This window comes from Strigops habroptila, chromosome 10 (genome assembly GCF_004027225.2).
Source record: "Strigops habroptila isolate Jane chromosome 10, bStrHab1.2.pri, whole genome shotgun sequence".
NCBI lineage: Eukaryota > Metazoa > Chordata > Aves > Psittaciformes > Psittacidae > Strigops > Strigops habroptila.
The window spans coordinates 6,325,178-6,340,504 of record NC_046359.1 but is presented as its reverse complement, the minus strand read 5'-3'; the positions used below and the strand labels follow the sequence as shown (position 1 = coordinate 6,340,504).

General features: G+C 35.9%; 1 protein-coding gene across 10 annotated transcripts in view; it reads left to right on the top strand.

Annotated features, from left to right (window-relative positions):
• STXBP5 (syntaxin binding protein 5) overlaps positions 1-15,327 on the top strand; it is a 109,104-nt gene that overhangs the window by 69,062 nt on the left and 24,715 nt on the right. For 3 of the 10 annotated variants that reach the window (XM_030498957.1, XM_030498956.1, XM_030498953.1), the window contains exons 15-20: positions 977-1,197; positions 2,692-2,870; positions 3,984-4,109; positions 4,591-4,742; positions 6,184-6,267; positions 12,252-12,317. In XM_030498957.1, the coding sequence (XP_030354817.1) occupies positions 977-1,197; positions 2,692-2,870; positions 3,984-4,109; positions 4,591-4,742; positions 6,184-6,267; positions 12,252-12,317 (828 nt within the window). The remainder of the gene's footprint in view (positions 1-976; positions 1,198-2,691; positions 2,871-3,983; positions 4,110-4,590; positions 4,743-6,183; positions 6,268-12,251; positions 12,318-15,327) is intronic. The other 7 variants (XM_030498961.1, XM_030498959.1, XM_030498955.1 and 4 more) reach the window with 3 other exon arrangements.

Below are 15,327 nucleotides of genomic sequence, written 5' to 3'. Positions count from 1 at the left end.
TTACAGATGAACTGGGGAAGTGTGATTCAGATAAAACCACGGAAATATGGAAGAGGAGAAAGGATGCTAGAAATTAAGTTTTCCTAATGATATGATTAGTATTTGTAGCAGTGATTTGGGGCATTTGTATGGCTGTGAAGTTTGAAAGCAACATCAAAATAGTTGAAAGAAAATGTAAGAGAGAATTAGAATTACAATTGAGAATGATAATGCTAATTCTTGATTAGCATCCAAGACAACTTTATTCAATGATTTATACTCAGAACTTATGTTCCAGGAAGAAAACCTGGAGGTCTAGTGCATTGCAGTGCCAGCGTTGCACAATATAAAAATATCATTGGTATAAACAAGTTGGAATATATGTGAAACCAATAAGGAATATTTATTTTTCACAATTTTAAACTGCGGCAAGGCCTCACTAGAACAATTCTAAGAAACACATTATCAATAAAAATGTAGGGTGATTGATCAGACAGGACAACATAAAAACTGGAGGCTGTTAAGTCTGAGAACATGAGTGAGAGGCCATGTGTTTGAAATACTATAAGGAGAAAGGGAAGGAGCTTCACTTTCTCTGCCATAGATAAGCTTAAGTTGTGGGTATGGCATACTTAACTAGATGTTATTGTTAAAAAGAGATATCTAAGTATAGCTAAGCCTTGAGAAGCTATGAGGGCTTAGTTGACAACTGAAGCTTAATATGTATCTCTCAGGAGAAGTGTTGAGTTGTAGATTGATTGGTTTTTGGTGTGTGTTGGCTTTTGTTGCTTGTGGTGGTGTTTTTAATACTAACTGATCTGGAGCTGGTCAAGTGATGCACTGCACAGGCAGAGTCAACACAGGTGCTTCTCCTCTGCCCTCTTTTGTTGAATATAGTTGCTTTATTTATGAAGAGAAGTTTCTAAATTAAAAAAAAAAATAAAAAGAGAAATATGTTTTTAGATAAAAACTAATTTCTTTTTTTTTCCCCCCCTAGTAACACTGCAAGTACTCTATAAGCTAAAAACAGCCAAAGTATTCGAAAAATCACGGAATAAAGATGACAGGCCAAACACAGATATAGTGGATGAAGATCCATATGCTATTCAGATCATCTCATGGTGTCCAGAAAGTAGAATGCTGTGCATAGCTGGAGTTTCTGCACATGTCATTATTTACAGGTTCAGCAAGCAGGAAGTGACAACAGAAGTCATTCCGGTAATTAGTATAACTGTGCTTTAACTTTGTACGATTTAGCTATAAGAAGACTGCTGTAGCAATATACTACTTCATTGTCCTTCATTTTATTAATGAAACAGACTAAAACAGTTGCCTCAAAACAAGGAGATACATTTTTGCGGAGAAAAAACAATAAATTATGTAATTCAGCAGAAGTGAAAATTACACACCAGTATTTTTCAGATTTTGCAGCCAATAATAATTCTTTGTTCTATCAAACTAAATAGTGGATCAAAACTTGGCTGTATTAAAAATAAAAACAAAAGTGATACAGATGTGGAGTTGAAGAATTTTCAAGGCTTTTATGCAGTTTATTCCTTTTTTCTCCTGGATTCCCAATAATCACCATCTGTTTTGGCAAAACTTCTGTAGCATGCAAAACTAGAAGAATAGAAGCATTCTAGACATGCCCTCAGGTCTGTTAAGGGCTTAGCTGTGTCACTGTTTTATTCTGTGTAAGATACAATGATGATTTCTGTCATGAGAGTTTCAGAAGTCCGTCGTTAAATCAGACACATACATGCAACTTACCTGAATGTATGAGGTGAAAGCTAATTTGAAGCCATTTAATTATAAAATACTCTTATGTTCTAAGCAAAGCATAATTGTGATGTAGTTGTTTTTTTTTCTTTGTTGGGTTTTTCCCCCTCTTATTCTGTCCCCTTCAGGTAAGTCTCAGTTCGAGGAGGTGAGGCATACTTTTTTTTTCTTTATCGTCTAGAGTTTACTTATGTACGGCTACATTCATGTCTGAGGGAAGAGTTTTTCTAAATGATATTTGCAAATCAGTGCCTAGCAAACTATTCAGTACTAAAAATGCTTTAAACAAATACTGTATCGTTCTTTGTTTCAGTCCATGAGTTCTAGTTTGCAGGTGGTGAGAATAAGAGCAGAAAACTTTCTTTACACAGCACAATTAATACCAATATTAGTAGAGATCCAACAGAAAAATCTGAAATCATGATAGTCTTAGTTGTTTAAAATGTATCATCTAGTTCAGTGCAACATCAAACACTGAACTAAGTCCCATGTGTACAGTACTACAACAGTATAAACTGTTAGCTGTCTATATGCTTTCAGCTCTTAATTTTAGCATTCCTGGACTACATAAAACAAGTAATTTTCATAATTGAGAATTTCTTATGTGCACAGATTGATAATTGAATGCGTCTTGTATCCAGTATTTAGTTTCTTTCTGATATTAAGCAGCAAACTTTTATATTTTTGGAAATAGGTTAGATTTTCAAGTTTTAGCAATCTTCAGATACTTGGTCTGTAGTAGTTAGTAGAAGTCTATTTCTGAAGACTGCATTGTGTTTAAGTTGCACTGTTTATTAAACTACCATTATCTTTTAAAAGGTGGTAAAGTCCTGGATGTCGCTTATCATTAGTATCTTCAGTTGCACTTCATTTATTTCATATCTAGTTTTTTGAAAGTCAGTTTACTGATAATTTTTTTACTTTAATTCACAGATGCTGGAAGTACGTCTGTTGTATGAAATAAATGATATTGAATCTCCAGATGGTGAGCAGGTGCCACCTTTACCAACTCCAGGCACAGGTTCCAATCCTCAATCCATTGTTCCCCAGTCTCACCCATCTACTAGTAGCAGTTCATCTGATGGACTTCGTGATAATGTCCCATGTTTAAAGTAAGTATATTTTGTTACATGTTTGAGTGTGAAACTTTGCTAGAAAATGTGATTAGAATATATGTACTTTGATATTATTACAGAAATGTCATTTTTGGTGATTTTTTTTATTTCTTGGTGTTTTCCGAAAATCTGAAAGTTTAGTTGTAAGAAATTAATATTGCAATCTTGGTTTCTTTAAACTTCACAAGCAGACTTATTAAAAAAAAAAAAGAATCTGACCATTTTTACTTTCTGACTGCTGCCTGCTTTAGGAAACTTTGGCATAGATGTTAGTGTAGTTAGATACTCACTGTTTAGGGCAAACATTTTCAATAGCAACAATATTATTACTTGTAAATCTTACTGTGCATTGAAATGAATAGGCAACTTAATTTTGATTAATTAGTTTTGAGGGTCTCCTTAACTTTAGGCCAAGTATGTGTGAATATATTTCACCTGGTTTTAGAGCCTTAGGTTTTTAGAACCAAATCAAAAGCAGTGAAAACACCAATAACAGAAGTAACTTTTTAGGCTTAGAATTCCTTTTTTTTTTTTTTTTTTTTTTTTTTTTTAATAGCTCTCCAAGCAAACTACTTTGTATTTTGGGAACAGGAAACAATTAAATGTCCCATTCTCATAGATCTTCATTTTGTATGATGCCTCAGAGTGCTCATGGTGCTTCCACATGTGCTTATCACCCCCTTCCATTTTTTAAATCAGAGTTCTTTTGGGAACTCTGATAAGAATGGGTAACTCATTTGAGGCACTGAAGGCCTTTATTCAAGTCAATAAAGCACACTAATGCTGTCATACCATGCTCTGAAGAGGGGAAGAAATGAAGTATTTGTGATCACTGCTCAATTAATTTTCGATTAGGTAATGAATCAAAAAGGCCCTTCAAGTGAATGTCCAGTTCCAATGCGGCTGTTTTATGGTTGCTTTTATGTGTTTCTGTTGGTTTTCTGTTTGGTTTTTTTTGTTTGTTTGTTTGTTTGGGTTTTTTTGTTTGGAAGCTATTCCAACTTTCTAACGTCCAGTATGGTGTAGAATTTAATGAATTCTGAGCCCATAAGAGAAAAATTGAGGCTGTGGAGAGTCATAAACAGATACCATGTTTTGTTTACTTTGCAGAGTTAAAAATTCTCCTCTCAAGCAGTCTCCAGGCTACCAAATTGAGCTAGTTATCCAGCTAGTGTGGGTGAGTGGAGAACCTCCTCAACAGATAACCAGCTTAGCAGTCAACTCAGCATACGGCCTGTAAGTATAATCTACGTGTATTTTTCATTGTTATGTTAAAGTAGTTTAAAATTATCTATTAAAAATTAAACTTCTATGTGGGTTCACATGAGCTGCACAGCAACACACGAGAGGCAATCAGTGTCCTGTGCTTAAAAGATAATTGGTTTTGGGTCATGGTAGATGCCGATGATGCTAACATCAGAAACAAATCAGCATCGCTCTTCCCCACCCGGCACTGTATAGACAAAGAGTGTCATTTAAGGCTCTGTCAGGTTGGCAAGTACAATGATAGTGATCTGTTCTACTCAGTGTCCTGTGTTTTTTACAAGAGAACAATTAAACAATACTGCATTCTAAAACAGTAATTTATAAATCTGCATAGTTTAGGGTAATTCATAAAAATTAGGAAGTCTTTAAATGCTGAACAAATACAACATACAGAGATAAAATTTTGTGAACATTTGATTAGCACTATCTTTCCTTCCACTTCTTTTTCCAGAGTAGTTTTTGGAAACTGTAATGGTATTGCCATGGTCGATTACCTCCAGAAGACAGTGCTCTTGAATCTTGGCACTATTGAACTGTATGGCTCCAATGATCCTTACCGCAGGGAACCACGATCTCCGCGAAAATCCCGGCAACCGTCTGGAGGTGAGTAACCCAAAACTTGTTTTAAGCTCAGAATAAGCTGGTTATCTGAGCTATTAGTGTCTATTCTTTGAATACAAACATTCTTTTCTCCATTGTGGTTTCATCCTTTCTCCTTGATCTGTCCCTAATGTTAGTATTGCAGGTTTGTTACTTCACGTTTCCTTCAAAACTGCTTGGTATCATTTATTTTTCAGTGTAATGTATGTATTAAGAAAAAGCATGTATAATGGATTGAGTTTACAGGATTTTAATAACACAGCATGAAGAAGTAGAGATATCCTGATATTTCTATTATATCCTGATAAACGTAGTACCTATATCACATGCTTGTATAAACCCTTTAATGTTAGCAGGTAGCCAACAGCTGTCAGCTGGGAGCTTTCTGCTTCCTGTTTTAAACTTTGACTAGAAATGTCCCTGATAAGCTAAGGCATGTTAGGTTGTGGATGCTGTTTTCTTATGCTTGAGAGGAAGCCTTTGATTTAAATGAACCAAATACAAAATTGTAAAATAAATCTTTTTGTTAAAAAGGGCTTTGATTTAAAAACATATTGAAGGGTATTCCTTTACAGCTGAGCAGGAAAGTGACTTTTCAGTCAAAATGCCAAGCTTTTTTATTGCTGAAAGAAAAACACAGTATTGTTAAATTATTTTCTCCTCCTAGTTATGCAGCAGATGCTTTTCAGCTTATTTGCAAAACGGCCAAAGACGGAATAATTAACAATGTCACTGCTGCCCCATATGATTATTTTTCAGTAGGCAATAAACTGTTCAAAAAGCTTTGTCATACCGTAGTGTTGCTTGCTTTATTTTAAGAGATCTGGAATAAAGTCCAGGTAAGTTCTTTAGGTAATATTTTATTGAAATCGAAATGGATGCTCTAAGATGCATTTTAGTAAATCACTGGTTTGAAAAAGATCCAGTTAGCACCAGTCAGATTATTTCTACTGAGGAAAACTGGTCTAAAAGTCATTAACATAGAGCAGAATGTACATGGTTGGTATCTGTCAAATAAAGTATTTTCTTCTAATAAATAAAAACTTTATTTAAAAAATTGCTTTTTTGAGAGAAATAAATAACTTTACTGGTTGACTGTTTTAATTCCTCTTAGGAATAAAGGGCTTAAATTCTGCTTCATGCATTTGGATTATAAACTGCTTTTTGGAGTGTTAAATGTTACTTGCTTTGTTTGCTTGGCTTTTGTTATTTTAATGTATTGGATCTGCCTAACTCTCTCATGTTCGTGAATTAAGTCCTTTTTGCTCATGCATATAACTGTTACATGAAATCCTATATTTTTTTTTATCTTACATTTTAATACTAACAATCTGCATGGCAAGAGCATCTTACAAGCCTGGTTATACAAGTTATTCTGCTGGCTTTTCTGTCTCAAACGTACTGTTAGTGTCTCCATCTTTCCTTTTCTCATTGCTTCATGAAGGTATGCTGACTGTGGCTTCTTGCATGTGCGGCCTTTCTAACTTATATTCAGAGTCTGTGAAAAAGCTTCGCACCTCTTATATAAGTAAGTCATTTCATGGCATTAAAATATCTTTGAACACCTGAATTTGATTTTTCACTGTTCACTCATCATAAATATTTTGTTAGTCCATTTCAAGTAATTGTTATAATTTTAGAAACAGATTCTAATTTATCACACATCTGTTGTATTTCTTGTTCATGGCATCTTCAAAAGAAACTTGAAGGAAAAAAAGCAACTGTGATAGTCTCTGAATTTTGTTTTTAAATAAATATCAAAATCAAAAGAAGATTCTGTCTCAGAAATTACTGATGTCTACAGACCTGAGATCTTACTCGCCGACCATAGTGTTTTACAATCTGAGACTAGAAGCTTACCTTACTTGGCTCCCGTTTCGGCAGAAAAAGCTTCATAACTCTACTGTTAGATGATTATTATTATATTAATATTTAACATTATGAAAGACAGTGATTTGCCTGTTACAAATGAAAATTTACAAAGATGTTGTTCATAGGGGTTAAGAGTGGAGATGTTTGTGTATCGCGCAGCCCCGTTTCCAGGCAGTTTTGAAGTTCAGGCACCTGTGCAAGGGAGGTAGCTCATTGGAATCATAATTTACCTGAGGGCTTCTCTGACTTATTCCATCATTCACAACATCCACGAGTTTGGAGAACATAAAGCCGCTTTTTAAAAGCATAACATTGTTCCTTTCTGTAGGATGCCAGTTTTCTGCAGCCCTTGGGCAGAGGTAGGTAATCTCTCCCCATTTTTTAATGAAGGAAGGTAGAATAAAACTAAGATAAGGGAAGAATGACCTGTAGGATATTTTAATTACAAAAAAAAAAAAAAAAAATGGAGCAAACCCCCACTCCCCCCTCCCCCACATTGAGATTTTGGTCCAATTCTGTTAGCTCTGCTATTTTTTTTCCCCAGCAAGAAAAAAATTTCAGAGAAGGTGGGCTCAGCAGCCAAATACTGCTGTGCAGTCTTCCATCACCTGCTGCCAAGGGAGAAAGGGAGCTAGACATGAAAGAAATGCCTCCACCTTATGATGATGCAGAACTAAAAACCAGGATCTGCCACTGACTTATTATTGTGAAGGGAAGCAAAAGATGGGTGGAAGTCCCAAAACTGGTTTCTGAAGCCAATGACTGTAAAGCCAAATTTAGCTGGACTATTTAATTTAGGAATAGGTTAAAACAGGTTTTGTTACAAATGAGTTAATTTCTTATACATGTTGTTAATTCACTTTCCATACACTGTCCTGCCAATACCTTGGTTAGTTGGAGTTACTGTCCTTTTAAAAACTGAAAATTTCTCTAAAGTTATTTAATATTACTCATTATTTGTAGTTCATTCAATGTGTGTGTTGCCCAGACTTCAATAGCTTAAAGCAATATTACTTTGTAATTTTCCACAAATAAGACTGTTACATCAAAGAACTATCCTTTGCTATACTTATAGGATTGGAACCTTAGGACTTGGAACACTTCAGAAATGCAAGGAACTTATGCTTCCTTGCTTTTATTTTTAAAGTTATGCCTTCGTTTAGTTCTTTATGTTTAAAGAAACTTGCATTTTGATACTTCTAAATTTTATTTTTCTATGAATGAGACTTTTTCAACTACTGTATAGCTCTAATAACCTTCAGGGAGTATTTGCACTTAGTTTCTCAATCTTCTTAGAAAGTGTTTATGTATTTGATGTGATTGCTTTAGAGAAGTTGAGTATTTTGCCCATTCTTTGAGACAACCACAAGGTATTAAGTGGAGGAAAAAAAAAGTCATACTAGCCTATGCATGCATTAAGACAAGTTCTTATTTAGTTGTATTAAGTTCAGGTTTAAACAGCATGCAACAAAGCAGCATATTATTATTGTATATTGTATTACAAGATTGGCAGGATTAAAAATAAAATTATTACAGTATGGCGGGGGAGGGAGGAAAATATTGTTCTGTTACTCAACCACTTCCATAGGTTTTGCTCAGAAAAGGCAGCAAGAATTGGTCCTTCCTCATTAGGAACCCTGCTATTCTGTATGTTCCAGCATAAAATGTCTATTTAATAGATCATCATTATCTGCTTACGTATTTGTTATTTAGTAAATGGCATGTCCTGAGTCAACCAATTGAAATTTAAAGACTTTTTTTTTAACTTCATAGACTGAGAGTTACATATCTTCTAAAATATGAATGGAAATGCAAGATTTTCCTTTCACTTGTGTTGCAAGAATATGATATATGATGTATGTTTCTGTCATTTTTTTCACTCAGAAAAGAAATTCAGATTCCCGTCTTAAAGCAGCATCTATTTAGAGACAAGGCTCTCTACACTAGCTAGACTGTAAACTGTCTTTTCAGGCTAGCTCAACAGATACAAGCTCCCAGTTGGGATCGTGTTTTGGAATTTATCGGTGATTCATACCAGGTATATTACTCACGTTTTGGGTGGCAATTTATAGTTTGTGAAGCATGCAGTATATGTGTTCAGTGAAGGCCTGTCATCAGGTGCTTGTCAAGGATAAAAACAGTCAACCTTTGCCTTTAGATCGTAATAGCGAAGGGGAAAAATAACCAAACAACTTTGCCCATATGTTGAAAGACATAAACTGTTTAAGTAAAAGTTGTATACTGTGATGAAACCTCTATACTCAATGGAGGCTTACACTGTTTAGAGACCTCTACTTCATAGACTGTTTGCTAAATAGGAGCCGTTAAGAAAGTCAATATTGGCACCAAATTATCAAACAATTTTGTAATTTTATGACTAAGCACCAAAACTTATGGACAGCTGCTGTTTTTCCTTGCTTAGTTACATAATTAAGTTCACATAAGATGCCAATCTTAACTCTTTTGCAACTTGCTATTGATGGGAGTTACAAGATTTTATGTGACTTCTCAACTAGTACAATATAATACAACTTTTGTAGATTAGTAGTACTTAGTTCTACCAGAGGCAGTTTAGGATTCTGACAAAATAGAAGCAGTTCTTGCATTCATGTGACTTTTTTTATTTTATTTTTACTATACACCAAAAAGTGTTTTGTATTTTTTTAAATGTAATCTACAAGGGATTCAGAGCTGGGCTGGGGTCAAACCTGAAGACAATACATGCCTAGCACTTTTCTGGAGTCATTTGTTCTAGTTGTTTTCCCTGTCCCCTTTCTCTTCAAAGTGGATCCAGAGATGAACTATTTGAATTTTTAACTTAAATGCCAACTAAATCAGACCACCATAATCTATGGCTAAGATAAGACCAGAAGTGAATCAGAAAGTTTGATTGTTGGGTTTGCAGATTTTTTTACTCCATTTTTCAGGTTAATTGTTTTTAATTCTTACTTTTACATCTTTATATCAAGCTAGTTCAAGTTGTAATTTTTAATTAGGCTTGTTTCCAGTCAAGTTGTAGTTTCTTCAGTGATATTGCTGTCTAAAGGCTATGTGCAAAACTGACAAATGACTCATGAAACTTACTTTATACATCAGTTAATTTGAGCTTTAATTCTAGGGAGTTTTTAAGGCAGCATGGGTAATTTTTATGTCTTTCATGACATTATTTGATTTTTTTTTTTTTAATTCATTTTGGGGGCTTCCAAATTTTTTTCGACTAGATTTCAGAGAGAGAAGCTAAAAACTTATTAGAAGATCACTTTTCCATTTATTTGTGTTCTAGCAGGTTTTAGTCTTCGCAGTTCTGAAATGGAAACTCTTGGATCAATTTGCTTTTTGTAATCCATAGCAATTTGCACATATGCTGTAAGTCTGAAACCAGAGAACTTTTCCAGGAAAGCTGTCTTACTGCCAGTGCACATGCTGCTTGTGTCAGGGTACCTGGGGGCTTAAGATGAACAGCAGTAATGATTGCTACACTAATTTCTTCTCACTGATCCTGGACAGATCCTCATAGCTCACAGGCTTAACTGAGATCATTTGTGTTATTCTCTGCTTAGTTTAATTACTTATACAGTCAGAAGTAAAATTACTTTTTATCTATTCCTTTCCCTTCTTCTCTCTTAAACAACAGCAGTGATAGCTATGCTTAGATTTCAAAGGCTTGTGCCATAATGATTGCCATAATACACACTCTTTAGTGGGATAAATCTTACCTAATGCATAAAATAAGGGATTCTGGGGGTTTTCTGTTAGATCAATTGATCTGTGTCATTCATTAAGATGTATATAAATTAAATCATAGCCTCAGGACTTCTTACAAAGAAATCAGGTGTACAGGTGGGTGATTTCATTCTTGGCTAAAGACTATTCCTGTCAATGCAGGAGTTTTCCTCAGAAAGCTAGTGTGAGAAGTTAAACTATTCAAACGAAGATAAAGAATGAAAATACTTACAGGAAAAGGGAGAATAAGTTCCTGAACTGCGTGCTTGGATTTGTTCAGTTTGGCTCCTGAAGAAGCATGATCTAGAAACACAACTTTGTCTAAAAGCACAGCACAGGTTTGTTCTCCCAGCATTGCTACTAAAACCTCTATTGCTTGTTGGGAGACCAGCATCTGGAATTTCAAAAAATCTTTTACACAACCTTGTCTAGTACATAACGTTGTTTAAAACTCTCCTTTCAGAGGTCAAATCATACATTGTTAGAGAATGTGTATCACAATTATCCCATAGAGCTCATTGATTTACTGGTAGATAAAGGAAAAAAAACAATGTCTCTTGTGTAGTGGAAAGGTATAGCTTTCATCTGGGATCTCACTATACACATTAGAATTGAAATCACTTCCTGGACTATTGTTAAGTGTAGGCTTAACCAAGTCTTAAGGTCATGTGACAATTTCACATCAATCATTGAGTTTTGAGATTCAAGCTGCCTGTCCTTTTGGAAATCTTAGGCTATTTTGCATAAAAGAAACTGTATGTGAATGCAACCTACTTTTAATGTGTTATGCATTGATAGGATATTTCAGGAGAACTTTTTTTCCTTTAATTAACAACTTTGATTATTGTATTTGGAAATCTTAAAGCTTTGCTAGAAGAGTAGCGCCGTTCCCATATTTTTTGTCATCTGTTAACGTATATGTACAGATATACTAGTGAATGTGTAGAAAACAGCTGTGTAGACAGCCTTTGCTTGTGCAAGCCCTTGTTGCGTTAGCCATTACCATTACACCTCCCAAGCTTTTTGACTGTTTGAAATATTTGTGTGCACGCAAAACCTTTCATTTTAACAAATATTCCGTAACTATTATACAAACCTATATATATAAGGTTATATAAACCTAAATATATGTTACTAGCTGTTGTGGTTTAAGCTATAAATTTCTTAATTTTGGGCAGTCTTGGCAGCATTTTGTTGTCAAAAAGAATACTACAAAAATTTCTTGTATACTTCTAGTCAGTGGAAAAATATTTGGGACCTTTATGAGGCAACTTCTATCTTTAGCATCTGATTGTGGACTCCTGTTTTAGATATTAACACATTGCAGTTACTCAAATTATCAGATTTGTTGATGTAAGAATTTAGTGTAATTCCTCTATACAAGGAAAAGCACTTTCATAAAAACCCTAGAACCTAAATTAGTAAGGAGTTTTGCTGGAGAACAAACTTAATGTAACAGCAAATGCAAAGCATATCACCGTAAAAGTGGGAAAAGAATTGCAAAAAGGCACTGTAGTTTCACACATTGTACTGCACGCATGGTTGTAAGCTTCAAGATCCTCTTTCATCTGACTTCTTTTGTAATTACATTTTTAATACAACTCTAGGATTTTTTTTAAAACAAGTTGTACTTGTATCGATAGCATGTAAGTAAGTGTTCTGATAAGTCTGTCTTGCTGAAAATATGGTGGTTTTCACTCAAATTTAATGAGGAAGTGTATTTTGTAAAGAAAACTTCAGTAGAAAGAAGTGACTCTACAGTTACTGTGGGTAATGTCCAAATAAAAAAAAAGTAATACGTCACAAATTCTATCACAACTGGCTGGTTTGTAGCTAATAAGAAATGAAGTTCCTAACTGCAGTGGAAGAAAGGATAAATTAACAGCTGTATTATTATATGCTGGTTTTGTGTTCCAGCAGGTCTTTGTGATATTAATGAAGGTACAACAGTGCCAGAAGACCGCTGCAAATCACCTACTTCAGGTAATCATAACTTTCTCTGATCTTATTTGTCCAGAAGATAGCATGCTTTAAGTCAATACTTAGTATTTAAGTAATTATGTAAAACCTGTTGTCATCTCACGGACTGAGCTGCAATAAATCTTCTGTTGTACAACTGCATTTTTAAAACTAGGCTGATTTAAGAGATGCAATAGGAATATGTCATAAAGATAAGTGAAATGTAATCTGAAATATTTATGCTTCCGGGAACATACTGCACAGTGGAATTTTGAAACATTGATAAGAGATGTACAAATTCCTGTAATAGCTCATGTGATTGTGTTTCAGTGTCCTCAAAACTGGTAAAGATTATTTCTGTCAAAAGAGCTAATTCACTTCAGCTCCCTCGTAAGTTGTAAATTACTATTTTTCTTTGGAATCTGAGGTCTTCAGACACTGGTATCCTTATGAAGTAGGAATTCCCTACTTAACACTCCCCCTATCTTATTTTTTTTAGTTGCTACTACTGTACATAAATACTTGAAATGAAAGCTTCAGCAATATGTAATATTATTTAGTATTTTGTTTAATACTGGCTAGTTGAAGTTATAGCCATGTAAATACTTAATAATGCATGTCAATATATAGTATTTGAGATGAGTATTTTATGTAGTATAAAAATTTGTAGCTTATCACTATTAATCTGAGTAAACTTTTAAAGTGATATGTGACTCTATCTGTTTCGTTTAAAGCTGTACTCAAAGTAGAGGACAAAACTGCAGGTTTACTCAAGTACCTAAAATGATATGTGTGCTCTTGCAATTTGTGCAAAATGGCAATCAGTATAGGAATCTAAAGATAGATTCCTTTTCTATGGTAGCCAGTGCCTTACCACCCTTACAGTGAAGAACTTCTTGCTTATATCTTAGCTGATCTTCCCATGTTTAAGTTTAAGCCCATTACTCCTTGTGCTTTCGCTACAGTCCCTGATGAAGAGTCCCTCTCCATCACCCTTGTAGGCCCCCTTCAGATACTGGAAGGCTACTATGAGGTCTCCATGCAGCTTCTCTTCTCCAGACTGAACAGCCCCAACTTTCTCAGCCTGTCTTCATACGGGAGGTGCTCAAGCCCCCTGATTATCCTCGTGGCCCTTCTCTGGACTCGCTCCAACAACTCCATGTCCTTCTTATGTTGAGGGCACCAGAACTGCACACAGTACTCCAAGTGGGGTCTCATGAGAGCAGAATAGAGGGGCAGGATCACCTCCTTTGGCCTGCTGGTCACGCTTCTTTTGATGCAGCCCAGGATACGGTTGGCTTTCTGGGCTGCAAGTGCACACTGCTGGCTCATGTTAAGCGTCTCGTCGACCAATACCCCCAAGTCCTCCTCCGCAGGGCTGCGCTGAATCTCTTCTCCACCCAACCTGTAGCAGTGCCTGGGATTGTCCCAACCCAGGTGTAGGACCTTACACTTGGCTTGGTTAAACTTCATGAGGTTGGCATTGGCCACCTCACAAGCGTGTCAAGGTCCCTCTGGATGGCATCCCTTCCCTCCAGCAGATCAACTGAACCACAGTTGATGTGTTAGTGTCGTTAACTTAGTGTCGTTGGCAAACTTGCTGAGCGCACACTCAATCCCACTGTTCATGTCACTGACAAAGATGTTGAACAAGATGGGTCCCAGCACCGATCCCTGAGGGACACCACTTGTTACCCATCTCCAATTGGACATTGAGCCATTGACCACAACTCTGTGGCCATCCAGTCAATTCTTTGTCAATTGAGTGGTCCATCCATCAAATTTATGTTTCTCCAGTTTAGACACAAGGATGTTGTGCAGGACAGTGTCAAACACTTTGCACAAGTCCAGGTAGATGACATCAACTGCTCTGCCCCTGTCCATCGGTTCTGTTGCCCCATCATAGGAGGCCACCAAATTGGTCAGACAGGATATCCCCTTAGTGAAGCCATGTTGGCTGTCACCAACCACCTCATTGTTTTTCATGTGCCTTAGCATGCTTTCCAGGAGAATCTGCTCCATGATCCTGCCAGGCACAAAGTTGAGACTGACTGGTCGGTAGTTTCCCAGGTCTTCCATTAACACCAAGGTATTTGAATTCACATCCCTTTAAAAGTCCAGAATAAGTCTAGTTTCTGATAGAGTGCTATAAAATCTGTAGAATGAACAGCTAATGAGTTATAACCTTTAATCTGTATCCTTTTTTTCTCCTTCTCCAGCATCACTCAAATGTCAGCCCAAACTATTTCCAACTGGTACCACTAAAACTTAAAACACTATTTTATTTGAGTTAGAGGGTTTCTTTCATAATTTGGAGTTGAAGTAGAGTTAAACTCAATTCACCATTTCCAATAACAGTGTAATGAAAACAAGCCTAAAGATGAAAGTCAGGGTGTATATGGAAAAATCCAAAATTTAACAATTTGCCTTTCCTCCCCCTCTGTTTACGTTAATGTCTTGTGTACGCACACAGTACTAAAGAGAAGTAAGTCTAAAGTACCAAAAATAGCAACTGGACAAAAGGTGGAGGGGAAAAGCCACCGTTGCATTCCCCTATAAAGCAGATTATTGAGGCCACGAGGTTGGAATGTACCTTGCTTCCCTTAGGGAAGCACATCCCTAATATGGGAATTGTTTGGTGGTGCTTATGAAGAGAGAAGAGTTGCAATTCCTTAGGTTTGCTTTAAGTTTTGTAGCTTTTCTGAGCAAGAGCACAATACTGGAAAGAAGCTTGAAAATGACGTTCAGTTTTTGGAGAGGTGAGAGAGGACATTTTGGAGAAATTGGCTGCACAGTATTGGTGAGCATGAAATGCAGGACAGAGGCTAGGTTTAAATGAATGTTTTCCAGTCTAGATGCTCTCTAGGTAAGAAGGAAATACGCTAGCACAAAAAGTTTGCTTATTACTAGCTCTAAGATTGGAGGGCAGGATTGTCAATTGAGTACCATGTTGGCTTTGACTGTTGTGGTATCATCTGTAAAACAGACCAGCCACTTTCTGGGCTGAAGTCTGCATTTGCTCAAGTGATCTAAA